Consider the following 26,302-nt stretch of genomic DNA (forward strand, 5'->3'; position numbering starts at 1 on the left):
TTTTTTTTTTTTTTCATTCAGTGTTTAGAATTATTTGGTTTTTTTTCCTTTTATTTAGTTTCTAAAATCCAAACTTTCAAAAATATGTTGAAAAAATTACATCACCAAAACTATATCGAGAATAACATTTCATTTAATATTATGGGCTATTTGTCTTAGAAAATACTAAAATGTGAGATGTATTTTTGACGATGAAATCAACAATACTATTAAAAAATACTGTAGCTTAGAAATAGACTCAAGGCTAACCAGTCAGGATGGTGGTTCACTATAACATGAGGCCTTGAGTTCCATTCATACAACGGGTAGAGCCCCATCGCATAAAAATTTGACCTTGGCATCTAAATGGTAATTTTGATATTTTAAAAACCAAGTAGGTTTAGGTAGTAGTTTGTTGAAACAATAAACTATAAAATGAAGGGCCTGGTTTCTAAGCAGCAAATCCCCTCATATGAAGAAATGGGGGGCTCTTAATAAATTTATTAGTGAGATAGATTTTAAGATTTAATTTTTGGGGACATGTAATCTCTAACATGGAGATCATGAATATAAAAAAATAACTAAATTTTAAAAACTAAAAGAACATTAAGACCGTTAGTTTCCATTGTTTTGAGATGGAACACCTACTTGCATCCATTTTTAAGATGGAAGGCTTTACACTGTTTGACCACGTATGTAGTCATGCGGTCCAGCCCGCATGAATAATTTTCCAATAATGAAAGGCATGCGCGTAGATTTAGAAAAATCTGTCGAGAAGAAGGATGTTTGGAGCGAAGCGGTCGGAGCACGAGAAAAAAAACACCCTCTCTCTCTTCCCTCTTTCTCTCTCGTGAAGTCCTAAACAAAATCTCTCTCTCCTCTTTCTCTTTCATAAAATCTCAAACAAAATCTCTCTCTCCTCTTTCTCTTTCATAAAATCTCAAACAAAATCTCTCTCTCCTCTTTCTCTTTCATAAAATCTCAAACAAAATCTCTCTCTCTAGCGAAGGAAGGCACGAGAATAAAACACACCCTCCCTCCCCTTTCTCTCTTATAAAATCAAAAAAATCTCTCTCTCTCGAACAAAATTACAACTACAATAATGAAAATTTCAACAAAAGGGGGGATATCCAAAAAAACCAACAAAATCATAAGCCCCCTCTTTGCCTGTTCAATTCTCCGCCATTATCGCTTCTCTCTCCCTATCCCTCCTACCTTGCCTGTTCAATTCTCCGCCATCATCGCTTCTCTCTCTCTCTCTCTTTTTCTTTCTTTTGTGTCTCTATATTTCTCTCCTCATTTTCTCTCTCTACTTTGCTTTTTTCTGTTCCTTTGTCTTTGTTTTTCTATGCAATGCACGAAGAAGCTTTAATCTCTGGAGCTGTTCAGTAGCTCTAAGGAGTTGCTGAAATGGCTGACGATTGCTGGATCCTTAATAAGGTCTCATTCCCTCTACCCCCTCTCTCTCTCTCTCTCGTTTCTGCATTTCTCCTTTTTTATTTTCTTTGTTTCTCCTCTGATGTTTCTGGTTAGGGTTACCTTCTGTTTGTTCTAGTTCTTCTCTTGCATGAAAGTATTAGGATAAAGATTTTCATGTTTGAACAGGAACGTGCAATTGCTAATCCCTTTTTTTGGGTGTTTAATATGAATTCCTTCTGGTTTAGATTCCTCTTTGCTACTGTAATCTGTTAATGCTTTTATCCCTCACCTGTTTTTTGTTTTGAATGATAAAAATCAGCATTTGCCGTTATCATTTGATCCTTCACTTTTCTTCATGTGATTTGATAGCTGAGATTGGTTCCTTACTCTTGATTTGATATCTTCCATTAATGTTTTAATTTCCAGTCTCAATTCTATATTATATGAGTAAACTGTGTTATTGTCGATCATTTGTGAGTAATTTGGTGTTTAGATGTTGCAAGGTAGGTGGATTTAGAATACTTTTGATGTGTTCTTGATTACAGATGATCCAGTGGCATTGCCAAAAGATAAATTAGAACCGTGACTTGAGGACTCATATATGATGTAATCATTCTGTTGCATGTAACAAGCACTAAGCAGTGTTTAAAAAAGTGACGGCGAGGTTGGGACTCACCTTAGTTGGCTGTCAATTCCTGAGGTAAAAAAATTGGAATCGTCCTAGAGTCTCCCCCCTGATCCTAATGTTTACGATGAAAAATGACTGATCCGGATCAAAATCTGAGTTGAAGCAGGTGGCTCGGGTCAGGATCCTTGGGAGTCCAAACTCAAGTCCATGGTATTTGAACTTTGCCTGATATTAAGTAAACATATGCAACAATGTTTTAATCATTCAAAGTGGGTTAGGAGGATTTAACCTGTAGTAATATTCCAGGCTTATGATTGTGAATCCAACCATCGCCACCTGCATAGTTGGCACATGTAACTGCTACGTTGCATAGAGTTTGCTTGCATCCCTTTCCCTCCTCTTCCCTATTTCTTCACCATCCTTCCCACAGTTCTCTTGCTCATATGCATGTGTGTATGTGTGTGTGTGTGTGTGTGTATAATTATTTTCAAGGAGGATTGTCTAATTAATATTCGAGCTTAGTAGCAAACTGATTATGTGATTCATGCAAGATTCAGAAATAAGGATGTAATCTGGAACCAAAAAAGCTCCATTCAATTGATTGTTAAGCATCTAGTTTTAGCTTCATTGGGTTCATGGAGAAAATATTTGTGCTTTGAATCTTCATGGAGAAGTTTGTGCTTTGAATCTTCCTGGAGAAGTTTTAATGCCTTGAGTTCGGTCTGTTTGAACTTTGAACTGCATGTTTGGGTTTGAGGAGGCATATTGAAGAGGAATTACTTGAATTCCAAGTGTACCCATTATTATTCATGTAAACCAAAGTTTGAGACTTTAAATACTCACTGCAGTGATGTGGGACTTGCCCAAGTCAACTCGATTTGGCCATGACCTGAGTTTCATTGGCTGGAAAGGTAGGAAAAGCAGATAAGACTTGGTTGAGTTTCTGGTTCTTGTTGAAGACTCGTCATGTTGGTATTCTGGGAGTTTGGTACAAGAGAAGCCAAGAAGCCCATTTTCAGTTTCTGGTAGACCTTAACCTTGCTTTAAGGGTATGAGGGTGTTTTAGACTTTTCTTTACGCCCTAATCCGCAACCTATATTGTTATATGATGGGCATCATCAATGCCATATTTGAAGGATTTTTTCGAAGGTTTTTTAGTTATGTGAATTTTTTTAGAGGAATGTTAAATATTAGTGTGTGCTTGAGTGAGTTTCGTAGTTTTACGAGTGCATAGATTTTATGGGTGGTTTTGAAATATGTATAAATATTTGAGGGTAGTTTAGGGATGATGTTATGGTCATTGATTATGTATAGAAAAGTAGTGTGAATTTGTTGCAATTGGTGTGAATGTTCTAGTAAATTCGTCAGAATTTTTTGAGTCTTAATTAAAGACCATGAAACTCGCTAATATATGCCAAATTTGGTCTAGAAGTTACCCCATGGTCCTATAAATATATGTGTACTTGTAAATTTTGAAGTAAAAGAGAAGAAAGAGCTCCTTAAAGTTGATTTTTCTACACTCTTAGTTGTTTTTTTTTTACGTTTTATTTTCTTGACTCCATTTCATTCCATTTTTCATTCTTCTTGAATTTTTACATGGTATCAGAGCTATAAGGGAGTTAGAGTCTATTCACTGTAGATATCCCTTGAGGAGTCAATAGAGTGGGTTCACTCCTTATTTTCTTCATTGGAGACAAATGGTGGAGCAAATCAATTTGAAATTGAGAAGTTGACTAACTTGAATTATCAATATTGGAGGTTATGCATGAAGGCATTTCTCCAAGGGCTAGATGTATGGGAACTTTTTGGCGGAGATGAGCCAACAGATACACTAGAAAATACTGAGTTCAGAAGATAGTGGAAGACTAGATGTGGGGGGGCATTATTTGCCTTGCGTGCTTTTGTTTCAAAGGAGCTTATGGATCATATAAAAGATCTTGAACCCCCGAAGGAAGTATGGGATACTCTTGAAAAGCTCTTCTCTAAGAAGAATGAGGCCCGTCTTCAATTTTTGGAGAATGAATTGGCAAATATAAATTCAAGAAGAATAAAAAATGAAATGGAATGGAGTCAAGAAAGTAGAATGCAAAACAACAATAATTAAGAGTATAGGGAAATCAACTCTAATGAGCTCCTTCTTTACTCATACTTCAAAATTTACAAGAACATATGTATTTATAGAACCATGTGGTAACTTCTAGACCGAATTTAGCACATTCTAGTGAGTTTCATGGTCCTTGCTTAAGCCCCAAGAAATTGTGACGAATTTACTAGAACACTCACAGCAATTTCAACAAGTTCACACTAATTTTCTATACATAATTAATGACTATTAACATCATGTTTATACTACCTTCAAATATTTATACATATTCCAATACTACCTATAAAATCTTTACACTAGTAAAATTACAAAACTCACTCAAGCACATACTAATATTTTAACATCCAACCTTAGGGTGTGCTTGAGATCAAACAATCCAAGATTTGCTTGGAAGGCTTCGAACTTGGTTTTTGGCAATGCCTTTGTAGAGATATCTGCTACTTGGTGATGGGCATTCATCTTTCCCCAACTTGATCTCAACCTTCTCTCGAATGAAATGATATTGGCTTTCTATATGCTTGGTTCAAGCATGAAAAACTGGATTAGATGCCAACCTAATGGTCTTTTTATTGTCACAAATATATGTACTGGATTTTGGTCTTCCTTGAAGATATCTCTCCAATAAGCCTCTTCAGCCATAAACATTCTTTTGTAGCTAGAGGGCTGCCATGTCTTCCACCTTAGTAGATGAAAGAGCCACTCTTGATTGTTTCTTACTGCACCAACTAATAGCTGTCGAATTGGTGTTAAAACAAAAACCAGAAGTAGATTGTCTTGTGTTAGGAAACCATGAAACTGAAATTTCCATTATGCTTTATACAATAATCCAAAATCAAGATCAGAATTCACATACTTCATAATTCTTTTAGTTGCATCAAGATGTGGCTTTCTAGGAGTTTGCATGAACCGACTGACGACACTAACAACATAACATATATTGGGTTTGGTGATGGTTAAGTACAAAAGACTTCCAAGTAGAATCCAATAAAAATTAACATCTTCTAAATCATTGCCGTCATCCTTTCCATAGGAGTTGAAATATGTGTACTCTCCCTGACTCCAAACTCAGTAACCAGCTTTCTTGCATATTGTCTTTGGAAAAAGAAATATTCCATTATTACATTCTTCAACCTCCAATCCAAGAAATGGCTTAGCTCACCCAAATTCTTCATTTCATATCTAATGGCCAATTCCTCTCTCAGTCTTGCAGGTCTTGTTATTTCAATCTCATTGTTCCCGGTTAAAATCATATCATTAACATATAGTAATACTATGGAAATCAAGTCTCCATGTCTTTTGACAAATAAGTGCTAGTTTGGATGTACCCGAAATTGCAATATTTTTGGATTGTAATTCAAAAATCTTGTGGAACAGATTTGAACCGTTTGGACAACCTCAAGATTTTGTTAGATTTTTAGATTGAAATAAAAAATACTGCAGTGTCAAGGCAAAAGTTGTCGTAAAAAAAAATTCAAGTCAGACTTGAATTGTTTTTGATAAAAGTGCAGTTCTTTCACCCCCGTGCAAACCTCAACCCATGACCCAACAATTTCGTGAAAGCTTAGAAACCCCAAATCTTCTCTCTCTCTCTCTGAATAAACATAGCATTTTAATTTTCTCTCTCTAAAAAAACCAAAGAAGCCCAAGCCCCATCCATGGTAGCCCTAGGTGGCATCATTGTAAAGGCAAGTCCCTTTCTCTCTCTCTACAAAAGGCGAGCCTTTTCTCTCATACGACACCCATGGGAAGCCCCTTCTCTTCATGAATAAGGAGAAGCTCGGGTTGCAAAAAACCAAAGAAGTTCAAGCCCCATCTATGGCAGCCCTAGGCGGTGTCTTTGTAAGGCCAAGGCCCTTTCTCTCTCTACAAAAGGCAAGCCTTTTCTCTCATATCACACCCATGGTCTCGGGTTGAAAAAAAACCAAAGAAGCTCAAAAGCACCATCCATGGCAGCCCTAGGCGGCGTCTTTGTAAAGTCAAGGCCCTTTCTCTCTCTACAAAAAGCAAGTTTTTTCTCTCATACCACACCCATGGGAAGCCCCTTCTCTTCATGAATAACGAGAAGCTCGGGTTGCAAAAAACCAAAGAAGCTCAAGCCCCATCCATGGCGGCATTTTTGTAAGGCCAAGGCCCTTTCTCTCTCTACAAAAGGCGAGCCTTTTCTCTCATACCACACCCATAGGAAACCCCTTCTCTTCATGACTAAGGAGAAGCTCGGGTTGCTGGTTTGCTTATTGTATAGAAGCAAACTGTTTACTGTTGCGAGAGATACAGGAAAATCTTTTGGATTGGCAAGAGAATTTTGGAAGGGTAGAATGCAACTTTGCTTTTAGTATGTGAACTCCATCCAAACAGTCCAGCATAATAATAATCAAAGATGGCAATGTTTATTAATTAAGGATGAAGCAACTTATGATTTTTTTAATGTGAAGGTTTTTTTATTTGACATCCAAATTGGCCCTAAACTAGAATTCGAACTTGAGACAACATAACCACAAAACAAAAGGTATTAAAAAAATCTTACCATACCAAGCCCGTGGCTTGCTTAAAGACCATATAAAGCCTTCTTTAGGCGACATACATGGTCTTTGAACTTCTTTGAGATAAATTTGGGTAGCTGCTTCATGTAAATTTCTTGGACAATCTCTCTATATAAGAGTGCATTCTTTAAGTCAAGCCGCCACAACCTCTAGCATGTATTAGGAGCTAGTGAGATAATGGCCCGAACTGAAGTCATTTTTGTGAAAGGACTGAAGGTTTCGTCAAAATCCATTCCCCTCTTTTGACTAAACCACGTGCAATAAGTCGCACTTTATACCTTTCAATGGATCCATCTGCCTTGCTCTTCGACTTGAATATCCATTTACAAGCAACAGGTTCCACCCATTTTGGTTTTGGGACTAAGTCCCAAGTTTCATGTCTATTAGGGGCATCACTCTCGTCTTTCATGACAGTTTCCCATTGTGTGTTCGCTTTTGCATCTTCATATCAAGTTGGCTTATCATCATTAAAAGGACCTGCAAAGGAAACATGATACAACATCTACAAGATTAGAGTAATCAACTTCTCTATATCTTGCCAGTAACGTCATTTCACTCATGGACTCATGGTCTTCTCAAAGTAGGTTGAATTTTTATTTATTTGCACTTCTTGAGACATCATTTTGAGTTGTTGATTCCATACTTTGGGTACTTTCCCTTGGAGTCAAGTCTCAAACTGATGAACACTCCAAGTCACTTGGTGCATTAGAAGACATAGTCACAGATGAAACTGGATTTCAGCTTCCTCTTCATTTTTAAAGTTTGAATATCCTGCATTTGGGATTAGAGATGGATGTATATAATAGGAAAAAATTTCATCAAAAACATCTTTAGAAGTTGTACATCTTTGTATTTTTGGATCAAAATACCTCCAACCTTTTCTTTGCGGATCATACCCAACAAATACACATATGATAGCTTTCTTATCCAACTTAGTTCTTTGGACTTTTGGCACATGAATATAACAAGTAGAACCAAATATTCTAAAATTAGAAACCGAAGGTTAACTCCATACAATTTCTCATATGGGGATTTCATAGACACACTACTTGATGGAAGTCTGTTCAAAACATAGCTTCACAACTCATGGCTTCTGCTCAGAACTCCTTAGTAAATTTTTAGCATATATTCCACTCTTTAGGTAAATTTTTAGCTAAACTTAAGACATATTATACTCTATGCAATAAATTGGGAACAAGAGAAGGTGAAAAAGATATCTTCAAATTAGCAAAGATAGGAGAGAAAAAGTGTAGGGATCAATACCATAGGAAATGCATTAAGAGTGAGGATCAAAGGACCTTGGTGAAGGATGATGAGGTCAATAAAAGGTAGAGAGCCTATTTTAAAAAATTATTAAATGACAAACAAAATGGGAACATAGTGGTAGAAGGGACTGTTGATACAAGTGACGGCGGAGGTCATAGATACATTCATAGGATTAAGATGTCAGAAGTGAAAGAGGCCTTGAAAAGGATGAAGATAAGAAAGGCTCTAGGACTAGATGGTGTCCCGATAGAGGTTTGGAAGTGCATGGGGGAAATTGGTATTAACTGGCTGACGAAGCTGTTCAACAAGGTGTTGAGAACAATGAAAATGGCAGATGAATGGAGGAAAGGTATTGTCGTGCCTATTTACAAGAACAAATGAGACATACAAAATTGTGCAAACTATCGAGGGATCAAGCTTATGAGTCATACTATGAAGCTCTGGGAGAGAGTCATTGAGCAATGACTAAGGAATGAAACGAGCATATTTAAAATCAATTTGGTTTTATGTCAGGAAGGTCAATAACTGAGGTTATTTTCCTACTTAGGCAACTGATTGAAAAGTTTAGGGCGAAGAGAAAAGTCCTCCACATGGTCTTTATTGATCTATAGAAAGCTTATGATATAGTACCTTGAGATTTGATTTGGCAGGTGTTAGAAAAGAAAGACGTCTCTAGACACTACATCGACTTGGTGAGAGATATGTATGATGGGACGATAACTAGTGTACGAACAACAAGTGGAGAAACGAGTGAGTTTTCAATGACAATAGGTCTACACAAGTGTTAGGAAGAAAGGCGTCTCTAGACACTACATCAACTCGGTGAGAGATATGTACGATGGAGCGATAACTAGTGTACGAGTGAGTTTTCAATGATAATAGGTCTACATCAAGGGTCAGCATTGATCCGGTATCTGTTTGTCTTAGTTATGGACGACTTAACTAAGCATCTGCAGATGACATAGTTTTGATTGATAAGACTTGAAGCGACGTCAACACAAAGTTAGAACTTTGGAGGGATGCTCTAGAATCCAAAGGTTTAAAAACTAGCCGGACTAAGACAAAGTATATGGAGTGCAAGTTTAGTAATAATAAGAGTAGAGACAAGGAAGTAGTTAAGATTGATGGCCAAGAAGTAAAAAAAAGACCGCATTTTTGATATCTTGGGTCTATAATCTAGGAAAATGGAGAGATCGAGGAAGATGTCGCACACATAATTAAAGTTGGGTGGGCAAAATGGAGATGTGCAATTGGAATTTTATGTGATCGTCGCATACCAATGAGGCTGAAAGGTAAGTTTTATAGGACAACAGTGAGATCAACTTTGCTCTATGGAGTGGAATGTTGGGCAGACAAAAGACAATATACCCATAGAATGAGTGTAGCGGAGATGAGGATGTTGTGATGGATAAGTGGCAAGACAAAAAGGGATAGAATTCAAAATGAATTTATTCAAGAGAATTTAGGCGTGGCACCAATAGGAGATAAAATGAGAGAGTAGATTAGGGTGGGCTGGTCATGTGTGGAACCGACCAAGCACAATACCTTAAGAGGTACGAGTTATTTCAAGTGGAAGAACTGAAAAGGGCAAGGGGTAGGCCCAAAAAAACGTGGTTGAATGTAGTCCGAAAAGATATGGGGACTTGTGGCCTCACTAAGGATATGACCTTTAATAGAGTAGAATGGAGAACCAGGATTCATGTAGCCAACCCCAATTAATTGGGAAAAGGCTATAATGATGATGATGATGATGATGATGGTCCAACTTCTACACCACCATTTTGTTGTGGTGTGTAGGCACAAGTTAATTGTCTCTTAATTTTATTTTCGTGACAAAAATCATGGAATTCCTTGGACACATACTCTCCCCCATTATCTAATCTTAAACACTATATCTTGTTTTGAAAGTCCCCTTCCACCATGATTTTAAACATTTTGAATTTAGCTCACACTTCAGATTTCTCCTTTTGAAAGTATACCCATTAATATCGAGAAAAATCATTAACAAGAGCAAGCATATATTTTGAGCCCGAAATGCTAGGCGTTGGACATGAACCTAGCACATCTGAATGACTCAACTGTATTCGTCTGGTAATTTTAATTAAGGAATTATCAAATGGTAGTTGATGTGACTTCCCATAGTGACATCCTTCACAAAGACCATTAACATCAGATTTCACTGAACAAGGAATTCGTCTTAGTAAATTTTTTGATAGAATTTGCTTCAATTTATCATAGCCAACATGTCCTAGTGCATGCCATAGACTAGCATTATCATTTCGACTTGTTTTACTGACATATGAATCACTTGCAGAAAGTGTATAAAGTGACTTTACCTTCTTCCCTTGGAAGATAACATCTGCATCAAAAGATTTCATATTTTCTAAACTTTCACATCATTTGGGCCAAAAAGAACATACCTTCCTGTTCTGAAATTTTTGAGATGCATACAAGGTTCTTTGTCATTCCAAGAACATCGTAAACATTTTTGAGGAGCACCCCACCTTTTTCTCCACTCGTTTGAATCTTCATGATTCCTTCACTTTCCACCGGGTGTATGGTATTATCCGCCATAATGAATAGTATCATTTCATTCATGATTATGAAGATCCGAGAACTTTGATTTGTCCCTGGTTAGATGATGTGAACAACTAGACTCATCAATCCAATCTTTCTTATAATCAATTGAAGTCAAAGCTTGAACATTGGATGAATTCTTTGATCCTGATACAAGTGAAACATTCCGATCTCTCGAGTCATTTTTACTTCACCCGTCATTGCTTTCTTTTAGTTTAACTCTACAATTTTTCTTTATATCCACCATCTTTCCATGTCGATAACATTTAACTTGGGGTTATTAGGCTCGACTTCAATTTTTGGAGAACAAATTGGCAAATAGAAATTTGAGAAGGACGAAAAATGGAATGGAGTCAAGAAAGTAGAATGCAGAACAACAACAACTAAGAGTGTAGAGAAATCAACGCTAATGAGCTCTTTCTTCTGTCTTGCTTCAAAATTTACAAGTACACGTGTATATATAGGACCATGGGGTAACTTCTAGACCAAATCTAGTACATTCTAGTGAGTTTCGTTGTCCTTACTTAGGCCCCAAGAAATTGTGACGAGCTTACTAGAACATTGACACCAATTTCAACAAGTTCACACTACTTTTCCATACATAATTAATGACTTATAATATCATGCCCAAACTACCCTCAAATATTTATACATATTCCAAAACTACCAATAAAATCTCTGCATTGGTAGAATTAGAAGTCCATCTCTTTGTGCAATGTGTTTTCTGTTACATAATATATGAATGAATACTGATGGAAGTTGTGAGTCATTCATGCAGATAATTGAAGCTCATTTGAATTGAATAGCAAAGCCATGAAATATGTTATAATAGAGCAAAACTTGGCTGATACATGTAGATTCCAGGCTTACCTATATACATGGTAAGTCTTCAGGAAATTGCAGAATGATGCATATTGTGCTGGGCAGTGTTATACATCACTGCATAGATTAGCTTATTCAGCCTTGGACGAGTGAAATCTTTGCATTCTTCATTACCGTATTTCTGGAGATCTTTTTTAGCTAATTTTCAATTCAAATACAGGTATGTTGTATCTTATCACCTATGGGCATAAACCAGGTAGCATAAGAAATTGGTGCTGTTTTCGTTATTGTTCAATAAGGCTAGTTATGAAAGACGATTTCTTTCAAGAGTTTTCTAATACCTATTGTATTGATGTAATACACTTTCGTTTATCAATAAAACAAAGTAATAGCTTTTGAATAAACCTATCCAAGTATATTTCCAAAAAAAAACAGCCTATCCATTTACGTCATTTTTATAAGCTAGATTTAGCTCTAAAATGATCAGTCTCTGTGGCATGCTTCACAAGTCAAAAGAAAGAGCACAGGACTCGTATCAGATCTACCTTGCTCCAGTCTTTTGTTTATGAGTGACATGTATATCTTCTGTGTTACCTGCTGCTATGTGGCACCCTCCTTGTAAGTCTGATAGTTACAACTATGCATAACGTGCCATCCAAATGCAAGATCTTGAAAGGTTGATAACAACACTATCTCAAACTGGCAGAAACATAGGGTCTATGTTTTATAATAAACCTCTGAACCAAACATCGTAAATATATGCATATGTCGATTTCCATTCAAATATTTTTGGTGCTCCTTAATGGATTCTGGGCAGCTCGACTAGTCCACTTACAAACAAATGATTAGTAAACATCATATCTTTTTATTGCTCATCTTACTTATATTTGTTATATATATTGCATCATAATTTGTCAAATGTTTCGGACGATCTGAAGTCCCCTATGATATCATGTTTTATTAGTGGAAGCTAGCTCTTGTTTGCAGGATATATTTTCCATAAAGGCATCTAAGAAGTCACCTCTTTTATTGCAGATGCTTCTGTTGATCTTTGCGATGATCTGTGGAGTTTTCATTTGCTTTGTCTGTTTAAAGCAGATAAGCACACATGTGCAGCCCATGTACGTTGTGCCAAACATTATTATGGTCGGAACTCCTTGTCCTGATAATAGTATTGAACCAGCAGATAGTTTGTATTTGCACTACCCGCAACCTACGACTTATGGAAGGTATACTAGATTCATAGTTGCAGTTTATGTAGCATGCATTACTTTTTCTTCTTTTTTCTTTCAATGTAATTTACTGACTTTTTAATCTGCAGGGGTGAATGCAGGTGTACTCCTGTTCGTCATTTTTCAATCTTGTCCATGCAAAGGTCTGGAAGTGGGTGGTTTGAAACATTACTCAACAGCCACCCCAACATTAGCTCCAACGGAGAAATTTTTTCTGTTAAAGAGAGACGAAGTAACATTTCATCTGTTTTGAGGACTTTGGATAAGGTTTACAATTTAGAATGGACTAGTAGTGCTGCCAAAAATGAATGCACAGCTGCAGTTGGTTTTAAGTGGATGCTTAACCAGGTGTGACATCATATTTAATTTCTGAATCTGATCTTCTAGAATTTAGTTCGCATGTGTGAGAGTCCCAGCCTTTATGCACCCTGCTTCTCTGTATTTTATGCCTGTGTTTTTTCCATCATTATCTGTAGGCAGCTTTTTGTTGCATTATCTTTTTTTAGGTTATATGGTTTCTTTTTCTTGCATTATCATATGCATGTTTCATGCTATTTAATGACTACACTATTGATAGTAGCAAATAGTTACATGGAGGCTTGTTTGATCACAATTAACTAATGATTCTAAACCAAGAAATCTATAGTTATAGAGTAATCTAAGCAATTGAATTTTGTAAATTTTATTGTCTCAAAGATTTGTAGAAGAGTAATGAGAAATTAAAGGTAAAAATATTTAAATTGAAAATTTAAAAATAAAAAGATTATTGAAATATTAAAAATAAAAATATTTGTAGAATATGTATTCATGAGTGACCAAAAGGATTTTTAGAATATCTTCATTCATGAGTAGCAAAGTTTTTCTGTAGTACATATCCAGTTGCACCATGTACAAAAGTTGTACTCTAGAGATCCATGACTCCATTCATGACCTTATCAATTTGAATAAGACACCAAAATACATTCTTTAATTATTGTTGCAATTCTGCCTGCAAAATTCACACTTTCTGTTGGAGGTTCAGAAATTAAAGGTCCTACATTAATTGAAGTTTCTTGTTGAAAAGTGCCGTGATTTTGAGATTGTCAGCAGCAGGGTTTTAAAAATCGGCGAGTCGCAACGGACTCGCCCGAGTCGACACGGGAATCTGGCACCTCGTGTCGATTCTTCTGCAAAACCGAGAATCGCCCGATCCTAGAGGAGAATCGGTGATTTTGAATCGTGAATCGCCCCTATTACGTCATAAATCGCGATTCCAGCCTCTTAGTGACTTCACTGGGCCGCTTAGTGATGTCACAAAGCAAGTACTTACTTGAGGACATTTTGGTAATTTTTTTCTAAATATCAATTCAGGTTACTTTTTCTCTTTATCGCGCTGGCATAAAGGCTTTTGTAAAGGTATTTATATCTTATAGACTTTCTCCAATTATTCGATGTGGGATTTGCGCTAAGCGATAGTATATTGCAAATTCATACAATATAGTTAAATATTGTACAAAACTCTTCAGCAGCGCGCGAAGGGCTGTCGTGGTTAGCAGCAGAGGTTTTATGCGTGACGTCCCAAGTTGGGACGCTATAGTGCAAAATTTTTTTTTTTGTCTTCATAAATTTTTTTTTTTAAAAAATAATATCATAAAAAAAGAAGATAAAAAAATAATATCAAAAAAATAATATCATAAAAAAAAGAAGAAGATAGCTTTTCACTTTTGTCTTAAAAAAAAAAACTAAAATTTGTCTTCTAAAAAAAAAAAATAGGTTTTTACTTTTGTCTTTAAAAAAAACCTAAAATGAAGAAAATAATATGATAAAAGAAATAAAAAAAATAAAAAGTAGTACAATAAGCCAAAAAAAAAAGGTAATATAACATCTTCTTTTTTTTCTTGTCAAAAAAAAAAAAAAAGTAATACAACAAATATCATATTTTCTCGTAAAAAAAAAATACAAGTATTTCTTGTCAAAAAAAATAAAAGATATTTCTTAATACGACAAATATTTTTTAATACAAACTAGGAATAACTGATCTAATTATAATTTTTATTTCTATAATATGGTAAGCTTTAACATAAATTAGGAATATTAATTTTAAGATATGATTCATACACATTTGAAATATTTCTCTGTCTCTAACAATCTCTTCCATTAAATTTATTCTAGAATTCTAAAAAATTATATTTTTAAAAATTTGAAGTGTTATTTCGAAAATTGATGCGCATTCGAATAATTTATATATTGATAATAGTATTTTATTTATGTATTTATTTGCATTATAAATCTTGTAATGTATTATTTTTCTTACAGTTGTCAATAATAGATTTTAAATTAAATGATATTATAAAATATTTTAAATTTGCTATTATTTATATAATAAAATATAAACCAACAATTTTCGTTGCAATATATAGTATTATAGTTAGATAGGTTGTAATAATTTTGGATTATAGTTAGTTAGGTTGTAATAATATGGTTTTTTTTTTTTTTTGGTGGATTAGGTTTTTCCGCCTATTGGAGATTTTAATGGTCATTTTTTATCGATTTAATCAATTATTTATTGTAGTCTATGTATGATTATATACTTTATCCATGGTAATTCTATGTTTTTGTTTTATGTGATGCAAATTTAATGGTTAACATAAGTTCATACAAAAAAAAAACGTCTTAATCATTATCAAATTGATTAAAAATGAAAGATAATAGTGTAATACCCGTATTTTTTATTGGATTCTTAAAAATTAACATTTATAATGAATTTTCCTTATTGTTTTGGATTTTTTTTATGGCTTGATAGGACCGATTCGTTCGATTCCCGATCCGGATCGCCGATTCACCGATCCGGATGTGTTTTTGAGGTGCCCGATTCTTTTTTTAAACCACTGGTCAGCGGTTTTGAATCCAGCGCATTCATTATTAAAGATTTCTTGTGCTCATGGAGCATACGCTTGGCTTACTTACAAAATTAGTGCGTAAGTCTTATCAAAATCATCTTTGATTAGAATGAATAGAAATCATCTCATGTTTGCTCTAGCGGCTCAGCAGAAATCTATTGCTTCACTGTTCAAAAATAAAAACAAGAAGTGTCAACATCATTAGTGAATGCTTTGTCTTGTATCTTTTACCTAGGTCTTTAAGGGCACGTAGGATAACTGGAAGTAACAGCTGAAGAGTCTTGAAGTTCCAGTTTACTGTAGAGTTTTCTTGTTTGATAACAGGAAGTGCTGCAGGAATCAGGCCTTAGGAAGTTCTGGGTTCTCAAAAATGAGAACCTGCAGCTGCCATACCCACCTTGAAAATTTGTTTATCCTGTTTGCAGGAAGTTTGCCTCTCACCTTCTTTTTCACTTAACCTGTCCTTTCTCTTTTTCTCCAACTCTCTTTAACTCCTTTCTTTCTGTAACCATGTCCTCTCTCTAAATCTTCTCTCTAACCATGCGTTCCCTATCTCTTAACCTCTCTCTCTCTCTCTCTCTCTAACTGTGCCATGTCTCTTTCTAGCTCATTTCCTAAATATCACCCTTTCTTTGTCTAATGCCTTTCTCTCTCTAACTTCTTGCCCACCCTCTAGCCATGCCCTTTCTCAATCTCACTCTTGCTAATCATTCCCTTTCTCTCTCTACCCATGCGCCTTCTCCACTAAATTCTCTCTAGTCATTCCTTTTCTGTCACTAACTGCTTTATCAAACAGTGCCCTTTCTCTCTCTAACTGATGTCTCTCTAACCATGGCTTCTCTCTCTAAGCTCTCTCACTAATTGTGCTGTATCTCTCTTGACTCCATTCTCTATTTGAATGTTCCCTTTCTCTCTGTAAGTCCTTTCATTCTAACCATGGCCTTTCACTCTAACCGTGCCCTTTTTCCAACTTCAAGAACACTCTTTTATACTGGATGTTTGAGGTGCACCTTACTTTTATAGTATAAGGTTGTAACTTTGTGTAAACTTTTTCCTTTATATTTTGCATTGATTATTATTCATGGTACACATGGTTTCCTTTGTTACAAAAAGATTTGAGTAGTTTCCCATTTGTCGAACATTTCCTTCCAGGGTTCCTTTAAATACCAAAATATTACATTTGAATTTAGAATGAGAACCTGTGCAACATTTCCTGAGATATCTACAACACTTGATACATAATAAACAATCAAGCCACCTAACGTAGAAAAAAAAAGAGGGGGGGAGAAGGCTATTCAAGAAATACTATACATGTATGAATATCAGGTAGCAAAAGGTTGGAGATCACATAGGATCAGATTTGCGCTTACGTGATTCCCGTCATTCCATTCATATAGGCTCCTTCTCTAGCGAGATGGTCAGTTTCCATGTTTTCCTTCCGCTCTCCAAGAGACATGTATGTCCCAGAAAGAATGGGGGATTTAATAAAAAATGTGGTGCAGTCTTCGTGGATATGGGGAGAGACATTCTTAGAGTTCCCTTCTATGACCAAGAGAGAGCCCCAATCCGGGTTGTAGTTCTTGAGTCCATCGTGGAGAGCTAGAGCTTCGGTCATTGTAGGGTCTGCCTGTCCAATTGATTGGGAGAAAGAGAAAAAAATGTTGCCGTTGTGGTCTCTGAAGATGCCTCCTATTCCGGTTGGGCCTGGTTTGCCCAAGGAACTACTGTCAAAATTGAGTTTGGATTGCCCTAACTTGTGTGGTCTCCATAGTGAAGCCCTTGCGACCTTGTGGGCCGTAAGTTAAGCATAGCAAGCCACTTTTGGAGGAAATCAACAGAGGAGAAGTGTTTGAAATAACTATGATTGGAGGCCCAGAATATGAACATGGATAGGACCCTTTCATTCATGTTTTGCTAAGGTGAATTTGGTTTCTCGAAGATTTGATTGTTTCTCAGCCCGTATTCCCCGCAAAGTTACTGCCACTGAAGGTTTCCATAGGAGGATCCCCAACTTCGACTAGAGTCGTGGTAGAGGGATGCGAAAATCTGTGGTGTTGATTGTGGAGTTACCCATGCCCACTTAGAACGTGTAAGCAAGGCACCTCGTAGGGCATGAGCTATAGCAGTGGAGGAAGAGATAGTCATTGGTTTCTTTCTCTTCTAAACACATGACGCATCTGTTGGGTTATGGGATGCCCTTCCTCGGAAGTCGGTCGATAGTGAGTGCCCTTCGGGGCAAGGCTATCCAGGTAAAGACCTGAATCTTAGGTGGGATAAAGGTAAGACACTCTTTGGAGCAAATAGCATGGGCTCTCTCAAGAGGGATTGATTCGCGATAGGAGAATACGGTAGAAAGAAGAGACCAAAAAAAGGTCGGAAAGGTTGGGAGACCAGATGATGGTTTCACTGCTGGTACAAGAGAAGGGAGAAGAGTGGACAAGTGCAGATAGGGCTAAAAAGTCTTCTATCTCATCATCTGTGAGGACCTTCTGAAATTGGGGTTCCAAGCTTTGGAGGAACCCATGGTCTCCAACTGCTCGGCCACTATGGTCTAAGAATCCCTAGTTAAAAGTTACAGCCTGGAGTAGAGGTCCATTAAGGGGGTGTCACCTATCTAGCAGTCGGACCAAAATAGGATTCAATTCCCATCCGTAGGTTGAAATCTAATATTGGCAGTGAAATCGTCATAACTTCGTGTAATGGATCTCCAAGTACCCGAAGGTTTGCTAGGGGTTGGGAATCTAGGAATCCAACTGAAATATCGCACCGGTACTTGTGCAAAGAATTGTCTATCAGAGATGGTTGTTCAAAGTGGCAAATCTCCACCGCCACGTGCCAAGAAGAGCAAGGTTGTTTGGCTTGAGGCTGTGAATTCCAAGACCACCCACATGTTTGGGACAGGAGACTCTATCCCAAGAAACCAGATGAAACTTCTTGCCCCCTCCCCCCCCAACCACCCCTTGCTCACTTGTCTAGAGGAAATTCCTCATAAGTTGTTCGAGTTGAGCAGTACTAAGGACGACGTGTGGAAGAGTGACATCTGGAAAATTGGGATATTTTAGAGGTGGCTTTGATCAACTTAACTCTCCCTCTTGATGAGTGAAATCTTGCTTTCCAGCTTGCAAGCCTTCTGTCAAACTTGTCGACAATGTGACTTCAGAGGCGCTTTTTGGGCTTGCCAATGCATAATGGTAAGCTCGAGTAGGTGGATGGGAGGACATTGACCTGACATCCCCACCTGTCGGCCAGATACCGGATACTGTGAGACTCAATGCAAACTCCCATCATCTTTGATTTGGCCATATGTATTTGAAAACCAATAGCCATCTTGAATAGTTTTGAGGAAGAGTAGGAGAGTGTTTGTATGTTGTACTTGGGCATCATAGAACAACAGAGTATCGTCGGCATACTGAAGGTGGGACACTACAAGTCCATGTCTACTATACTTGAAACCCGATTGCTTTCCCGCCTCGTACAGCCTAGCGATGGACCCGCTAAATACTTCTGCCACTATGGCAAACAAGAAGGGGGACAGGGGGTTGCCCTTCCTGAGGCCTTTGGAAGAGTTGCAAAAGCCGGCATGGGATTCATTGATAAGGCAGAAAACATAGGATTGGGTATGCAATTACCAAACCATTTCCTCCACCTTGTGCCACCCATTCTAAGGAGGGTTTCATCGAGGATGGCCCAGTCCACATGGTCAAAGGCCTTCTTCCAATCGAGTTTGATGACCATACTGGGTCTCTGATCAGGTGTCTAGAGTGTACACCCTCGTGAGCAATTAGGGCACCGTCGAGGATCTGTCGATCTTTACAAAATCCTGGTTTTAAGAGATGACCAGCTCAAAACCTCAAGCAAACGAAGGGCAAGACCCTTGGATGGTATCTTGTATGAGCTGTTGATAAGGTTGATAGGGCGGAAATCTTTAAGCTCTTTGGTTCCTTCCACTTTGGGAATCAGGGCAACAAATGTCGCTTTCGTTTCCTTGTGAATGATGCCCCTCTCATGGAACTCTTCGAAGAAAGCCAGGATGTTAGGTTTAAGTGTATCCCAAAAATTGTTGAAGAGAGCCACCAGGAAGCCATTAGGTCCTAGAGCCCTATCCTGAGCAAGGGATTTGATGGCCCTAAGAATTTCGTCCTCTGAGAAAGGGTGTTCCAGGCATCAACTACTGCATCCGGGGGGCTAGTGTTGTTTGACCAATCATCCATTCTAGGCTTTACGCCAGAAGGGGCTCAGAACAATGATCTAAAAAGGTCTAATATCTCATTTTGAATGAGAGGTGGGTTGTCGAAGATGTGGTCTCCTACTTTGACATGGGAGATAGCATTATCCCTTTTGTAATAGTTAGCAATCTTATGAAAAAATGCGGGATTGTTGTTGCCGCATCTGAGCCATGTTACTCTTGAGTACTGGAACAAAAAAACCTCTTCGTTTTGGAGGATAGTTTGGAATTCAATCACGGCTTGAGATCTGAGGAAGCTTTCCATTGTGGAAAGTACTTTCCTCGACTTGATCCCAATTTTGGATCGCTTGGAGTAGCTCTGTTTTTTGGGCCCTAAAATTGCTTGGAAGTTGTTGGCTCAATGATGGCCAGCACCGAGGGGGCAAGAATTGAAGGCTGAAGGCTTTGACCGAGTTGTGTTTAAGGGGTTGGCCAAGGCCCTGGATATTTCACACTAGGATTTTCATTGGAGAGAGTGGGGTTTGAGGAGGGTGCTCTTCTGGGGAAGCGCCTTGTGGACCGTTGAGATGGGTACGACGATCCCAACAAGGGAGGAATTGTAGGTCCTGCTCTGTCATAGGAAATACTGGATTGGAGGTTTGAGAGTTCTCTAGAGCCCTTCCCACTTTTTCTAAACCTAGTCTGTGTATTGGAGTTAAAGAAATCTCGGACTTCCTTGTCTGACCTGTCATACTTGAAGCCCATGACCTTGAGAAGTTCTTGGATGTCTCCCTGTGAGTTGTCCATCCCTTCCACAATGTTAGAGTCAACTAAGAGGAGTGAAGAAGATTGGGAACTTGCTGGAGTGGCCGGGTCACTGGTGAAACTGTGGGAGGGGGAATATGCATTTCCGTCCTGCCATGATGAGGTCCTCACATAGGGTAATGGGGGCATGCTAGGTGGTGGGAGATGAGAGTGGGCCGAGAGAGTAGAAGGGGGGGCATGGGGATGGGGATGGTGGCCAGGGGGAGAGGGCTAAAGACATTGGGCTGCTCCTCATTCCAAGGCAGTTGGCATTCTAGATGAGGAGAAGGCTCGAGTGGGATAGAAGCTAATGGACGAGGATAGAGAGGGTTGGGTTGGGATAAGATGTGGGAAAGGCAGGTGACAAATCGAGTGGGGGTATGAGAGGGAGTCCACCAAGAGAGTGTAGGTAATAGTGCCGAATGCTTGGGTAGGAGAAGGTGAATGGTAGGGTTGGGAAGAGGAGGACCGGGATTAGGGGGAGGATGTGGTAAGCTGCTATTCGAGAGGCCCGAAGGGTGATCAGAAATGGAAGGAGGGGTAGGGCTGAAAGAGTGGGACAAAGAAGCAGAGGGAGGGAGTTGGAAGGGGAGTGGGGTGAGGGAAGGGCGGACAAACGTTGGTGAAGCAAGGGTCCAAGGTGGGATTGCAAGGGGATTCCAAAGAGAGGGGAGGGCTATTCTGAGGCAGGGAAGGGGTTGGTTCCATCGGCTTTGTAGAGTTAGGACTATGAAAAGGAGTAGGGAAAGATAAGGGTAGTGATAAGGAGATGGTGGTCAGGGTTTGCGGGTGCCAGGGTTGCTCCGTTTTGGGGAGGAGAAAGAGGGAGAAGAGAGGCCGAAAGTCGAGGGGGCAGGTGGGAGGAAGTTGTTGTAGGAGGGTTGCTAGACGGGCTAGCAAACGAGGGGAAAGTGGGGGCTTATCCTTTAGCCAAAGAGGAGGTGGGAGGTAGGTTATCTGCTGTTGAGGCGTCCTTAGGATGCCATGGAGACAAGGAGGATAAGTTAAGAATGTCCGTGGGAGCGTGGGAATGCTGAAGCTTTGGGATAAGGGAGGGGCCGACCTTCTTCGTGGGATGAAGCTCAGAAAGGGGGAGGTCAGGAAGAAAGGGATGGGCTATCCAAAGGTGGAATGGAGCTCTGGAGGGGGTCGGCAGAGGGCAGTAGAGGCCGCCGACAAGTCTTGGGAAGTGGAAGATGGAAGGGTAATCGGTGAGCCCTTGATAGGCTCGGGGATGCCTCAAGATCCCGCTTGTGTTTGATAGGGCGACTGTTCTTGCCAGGTGTCAATATTGTGGGGGGATCGGTCAGCAGTTCAGGCTCGTGTGAAAAGCTCAAGGGTGGGAAGCTTTTCTCGTGTGTGCACGGGCTGGGTTTATCTGAAGGTATGTGTCGAGCAGAGGAGAAAGGGTAATCTCGAGTAGGCATGTGAAGGGGATTGACATGTCGGGCATGTGGAAGTTGAGTCAGCTGGGTGGGAAAGAGAGGGAGTTGGGGGCAAGAGGGTAGGGGAGACCAAAGGTGTAGACTGGACAGTTGGGGTATTGGGGCTGGGTTGATTTTCTATGGTCAAGATAGGGGGTTATGGATTGTGGGCCAAACTTGGGCGGGCTAGCCATCTCGTTTGTGCATCCAGTCCCAGGAGGGTGGCGCTGTCCCCTACAATGATGGCGATGACAGGTATGATCCCCCTTCTTACGGACCACGGTAGTCCAATCATCTTGGTCTACAAAGGGGGCCTTACTGTGGTCTTTGGATTGTACTCCATGCACTCTCGACGGTGGTCATGAGCATGGCCAGAGGAGGGTTGGACGGTAGCATTGAACCAGGCTGTCCATATGCAGAAAGAAGGCCCACAGCTTCTAACCATAATTGGGGATATGAAGTGAGGTTTGATGGACTCAATGAGCATCTGAATGGCTCCCAGAGGCAAGAACTCAGATGATTTCTAGTGCACTGAAATAAAGGAGCTGTAGGCCTCTCTTATCGTCTTGAAGGTTTCTGTGTGCCAAGCGTGAAGAGGATGCCGAAGGCACGCAGCCAAATATTCCGTTTGGGTGTGGCTCCCAGGCTTTGGATCCAAGTAGTCAAGGTAAGAGAAGCACCTTTAAAAGTAGGTTTGCTGCCCTGGAGAGCTTTTTGGGTGCTGGAAGCTGATGAGAATGTGAAAAGAAAACCTTCCACCAGGTTAGGTTCATTCCATAAGCTCTGAACTCATCTTTCAATCCCTCTCATGTCATCCCTCCGAGGATGACACTGGCCCACCAAGGACGACTCCAACCTTCCTTTGAGAATAGGTATGTGATTGCCCTGGAGGGGGATGAAGTTAGACGATGAAGACTTTGGAATGGGTGAATTGGCAGAGACCTGTTGAGTAGGAGGTGGAGCACAGTTCAGGTGAAGCCAAAGGGTTGGGGAGCTGGGACAAGGCATGGGCTACCAAGGGAGATGAGAAAGGAAGAGATGAGGAGTTTTGAGCTAGAGGTCTCGGAGGCTTGAAGAGATGAGCATAGTTGTGGTAGAGAGGAGGGAAAGCAGGGAGAGGATGTCTGTCTGAAGATGCCATTGAAGGATTCTCCTTGATTTTCTTGATATTTTGTATTCGTATATTATACCATCTGAATCAATCATGTTCTCATAAATTCCTGTGAGTCATGGAAAAAGAATGCCTTCTATGGATGCTTTTATGCCCTTTTAGTGGTGGTATTACTTGCACAAGACAGTCAGCCTGGCTCTTGGGTCCTTAGAAGTGCTTTTTTTTGGGTAGATCAATGGGGAATACAGGCCCCTACCCATTTTTAGACTAGTGGGAATGAAAACCTAGACAGGTAGCTGAGACTCAGGGGTGCTACCACAACAACCGCAACCCCATTCCCCCTTATGGGATCTTTAACCATTGTATACTTGACAAGTAAAGACTCAGTGAAAAAGCTTAGCATACATGAAGTGGTAGTGCAGAACAAATCTGAAATGAAATGAATACAATTGAAGGTAGGTTGGGAAGGAGTTAGCTTTATGGGTTACATCAACAAAGTTGGAAGTTTAATAAATTATCAAAACGTGGAAATCCCTCCTAGTATCTTAACTTCTATGTCTCTATGTACCTTGCAGCCTTTCTTACCACAAATTTGAATCAACCACTTGCCTGCTCAAGCAGCTCATGTGTTTGTCTATGTGACTTTTGACTCCTGCATTGGAATGTTCTTGATCGTATTTGCACATGTGCTGATAGATCTAAACCTAATCCTTGCTCATTTCCATGTGTTGTCAGTACTCTTTACCTCTAAATGGAAGCCTATTACAATTTTATAGACCAAATTTTCCTGATGCGTGTGATTCACCATAAATTGGAGCAATTTATGAATTGTGAATGTCCCTCTCTCCCTCCCTCCTTCCCTCCCTCCCTCTCTCTCTCTCTATATATATATATATATGCTACCAAATGCTAGTCACTGAGTGTAACAAATCATCTGATTTTGTCTTCTTGCTAGTGAAAAAATGAATCATGACATCTTGTTAACTCTCATTGTTACATTATGTGTGTAGCCAAACGTCTGATCACTTCCAAACTAAGTTTTTTTGGGTAAGTACTTCCAAACTAAGTTCTTAATGAAAATCTTCGAGTTTTCTACCTAAATTATTCATCAAATTTATAATTATATACTTCCACTGATGAGTAGCTCCTTCAGTCATTATGCATTGGAGCTGTTCTAAACATTGCAACTCTCCATCTTTCAACTGCCTTCTCCTCTGGACTGCACTTCATCTAGGTGCACCAGCAATGACTATTGAACTTTTTAGTTCTTGCACTCATTTTTTTTTAGTTCTTGCAACTCTCCATCTTTCAACTGCTTTCAACTTTTTAGTTCTTGCACCAGTCATTTATTTTTTTTCCCTCAAGAAAATTACTATTGAACTTTTTAGTTCTTATGAACATCTCTCGTATCAGTACCATGCCTTTTTGCACTCATTACATGTGAGCCAGCATCTTGCACTCATTGAGTGTTGATAGAAGAGTTTGACAAGTTCGACGACAATGAGCATTAATAAAATTAACAAATACAAATGGAATGGGGATTTATGTGAAAGCTCGTTTGCTACAAATAGGTATATCAAAACAAATAAGAAAGAAATTAGCATGAGGTCAGTATGCAACTACAATATTTTGCATTTGTGTTTCTAGGGAAAATCTTCCAGCGACTGGTCCATCAGGTGGAACAAAGGCTGAAACCTTGATCAGATTATTGGTGAAGTGGTCTCAACTATATTGGAAGCTTTTCTTTTGCTGTATGATTATTGTAGCAGTTGAGTTCTGATACTTGTTCTTTATTGATAACCTTCCAAGAAATTCATACCATTGCAAAACTCTGCCCAAATCATGTTTTCACGGTCTTTGGTTGGTGAAATGTAGCTATAAATAATAAATCGAAATGATGACAGTATTCCTGATTCATTTGATTATTTGAACGAATCTGCAATTCAGGGTCTTATGGAATATCACAAGGACATTGTTGATTACTTCAACCGGAGGGGTATTTCTGCAATATTTCTATTTCGACGGAATCTCCTCCACCGGTTGGTTTCAGTACTTGCAAATGCCTATGATCGTGATGCAAAGCAATTAAATGGCACACACAAATCCCATGTACACTCAAAGCAAGAGGTCTCTCTCTCTCATTCTCTCTCTCTCTCTCTCTCTCTCTCTCTCCATTTTACATTATTCAGAATTTAGTTTGTATCCTGGATTTCAGGCAGAGGTGCTAGCAAAATACAAGCCAACGATTGATAGCACATTATTAATAACAAACCTAAAACACATAGAAGACATTACTGCTGATGCCCTGAAATTTTTCAAGAGCACTCGCCTTATAATACTCTACTATGAAGATCTCATCAACAACCAAAAGGTAACCTGTTAGAGAGAGAGAGAGAGAGAGAAGAGAGAGAGAGAGATGCTGAACTTCTGGCTGTCATTGTTTTGCAGAAGTTAATGGATGTTCAAGAGTTCCTTAGAGTGCCTCGTAGGGATTTGCAGAGCCATCAAGTTAAGATTCACACCAGGCCCATTTCGGAGCAAGTGGAGAATTGGGATGATGTCTACAATACACTGAAGGGCACCCAGTATGAAATCTTTCTCAATCAATCAGACTACGCATCTAATTGATATGTTTCTTCATAGGAAACACAAGTTAAAGCTCTGGATGTTGTAAATATGCCCGTTCTCATTCTTTATTCTTAACCCGAGGGACCATCAGACCGCTTACCCCACCTCATCTGTAATTTGTCTGATGCACATGAGAATTTTGACTAATGCACCAGCATCACGTGTTTTTGCTCTCACTGAAGCCTAAGTTAAATCACTAGCAGGCTGCCTTATGGTTGTAATATGTTGCAAGATTTCAATGAAATCTGAGGTTAGTTCTCGATTAAGATCTCTCAAATTTGTTCCTTTTCCATTGATATTCAAAAGAGAACTTTCCAATCAATACCCGAAATGTAGATTTTTTTAAGATCAAACTTGGATTTCTTTTTTCAGCTATTTGGAACAAATTTGTTCTTTTTCCATTGATATTCAAAAGAAAATTTTCCAACGAATACCAAAAATCTAGATTTTTTAATATCAAATTAGGATTTCTTTTTTTGGCTGTTTTTGAGACGCAAGTTGCTTATTTCGAGATTCCTCTCTAGTTTTCAATCAGAAGTCTTTGAAAATTTGTCTCCTTTTGTTCTTATTGGTCTTACTTCTTGATTTTCTCTTACTTATCTACAGGATCCATATTAAAAATTTTCGACCGAAGCACCCAATTTTTTAATAAATTGAATAACTTTTTTTAATAAACCAAATAGTTTTAATCTGTTTTTATTTCTCAGTTCTCTCCAAAACCTTG

General features: G+C 38.8%; 1 protein-coding gene across 5 annotated transcripts; it reads left to right on the top strand.

Annotated features, from left to right (window-relative positions):
- The first annotated feature begins 981 nt into the window (after positions 1-981).
- Positions 982-25,844, top strand: LOC18446480 (uncharacterized). 5 transcript variants are annotated; one of them, XR_016054529.1, is made up of 6 exons: positions 982-1,419; positions 12,371-12,564; positions 12,657-12,915; positions 24,598-25,077; positions 25,166-25,321; positions 25,399-25,844. XR_016054529.1 is itself a non-coding variant. In XM_006856600.4 (6 exons), the coding sequence occupies exons 1-6, from the start codon at positions 1,390-1,392 to the stop codon at positions 25,576-25,578; spliced, it is 999 nt and encodes a 332-aa protein (XP_006856662.2). In that variant the 5' UTR covers positions 982-1,389; the 3' UTR covers positions 25,579-25,844. The 5 variants fall into 5 exon arrangements, 3 of the variants coding, with proteins under 3 accessions (XP_006856662.2, XP_020530670.1, XP_088721416.1); XR_016054528.1 differs by having other exon boundaries at positions 24,898-24,989; XM_006856600.4 differs by having other exon boundaries at positions 24,898-25,077.
- The last annotated feature ends 458 nt before the right edge of the window (positions 25,845-26,302 follow it).

Source organism: Amborella trichopoda, chromosome 4 (assembly GCF_054954075.1).
Source record: "Amborella trichopoda isolate Santa Cruz 75 chromosome 4, AtrichopodaSantaCruz75HAP2 v2.0, whole genome shotgun sequence".
In the NCBI taxonomy this organism is placed as follows: domain Eukaryota; kingdom Viridiplantae; phylum Streptophyta; class Magnoliopsida; order Amborellales; family Amborellaceae; genus Amborella; species Amborella trichopoda.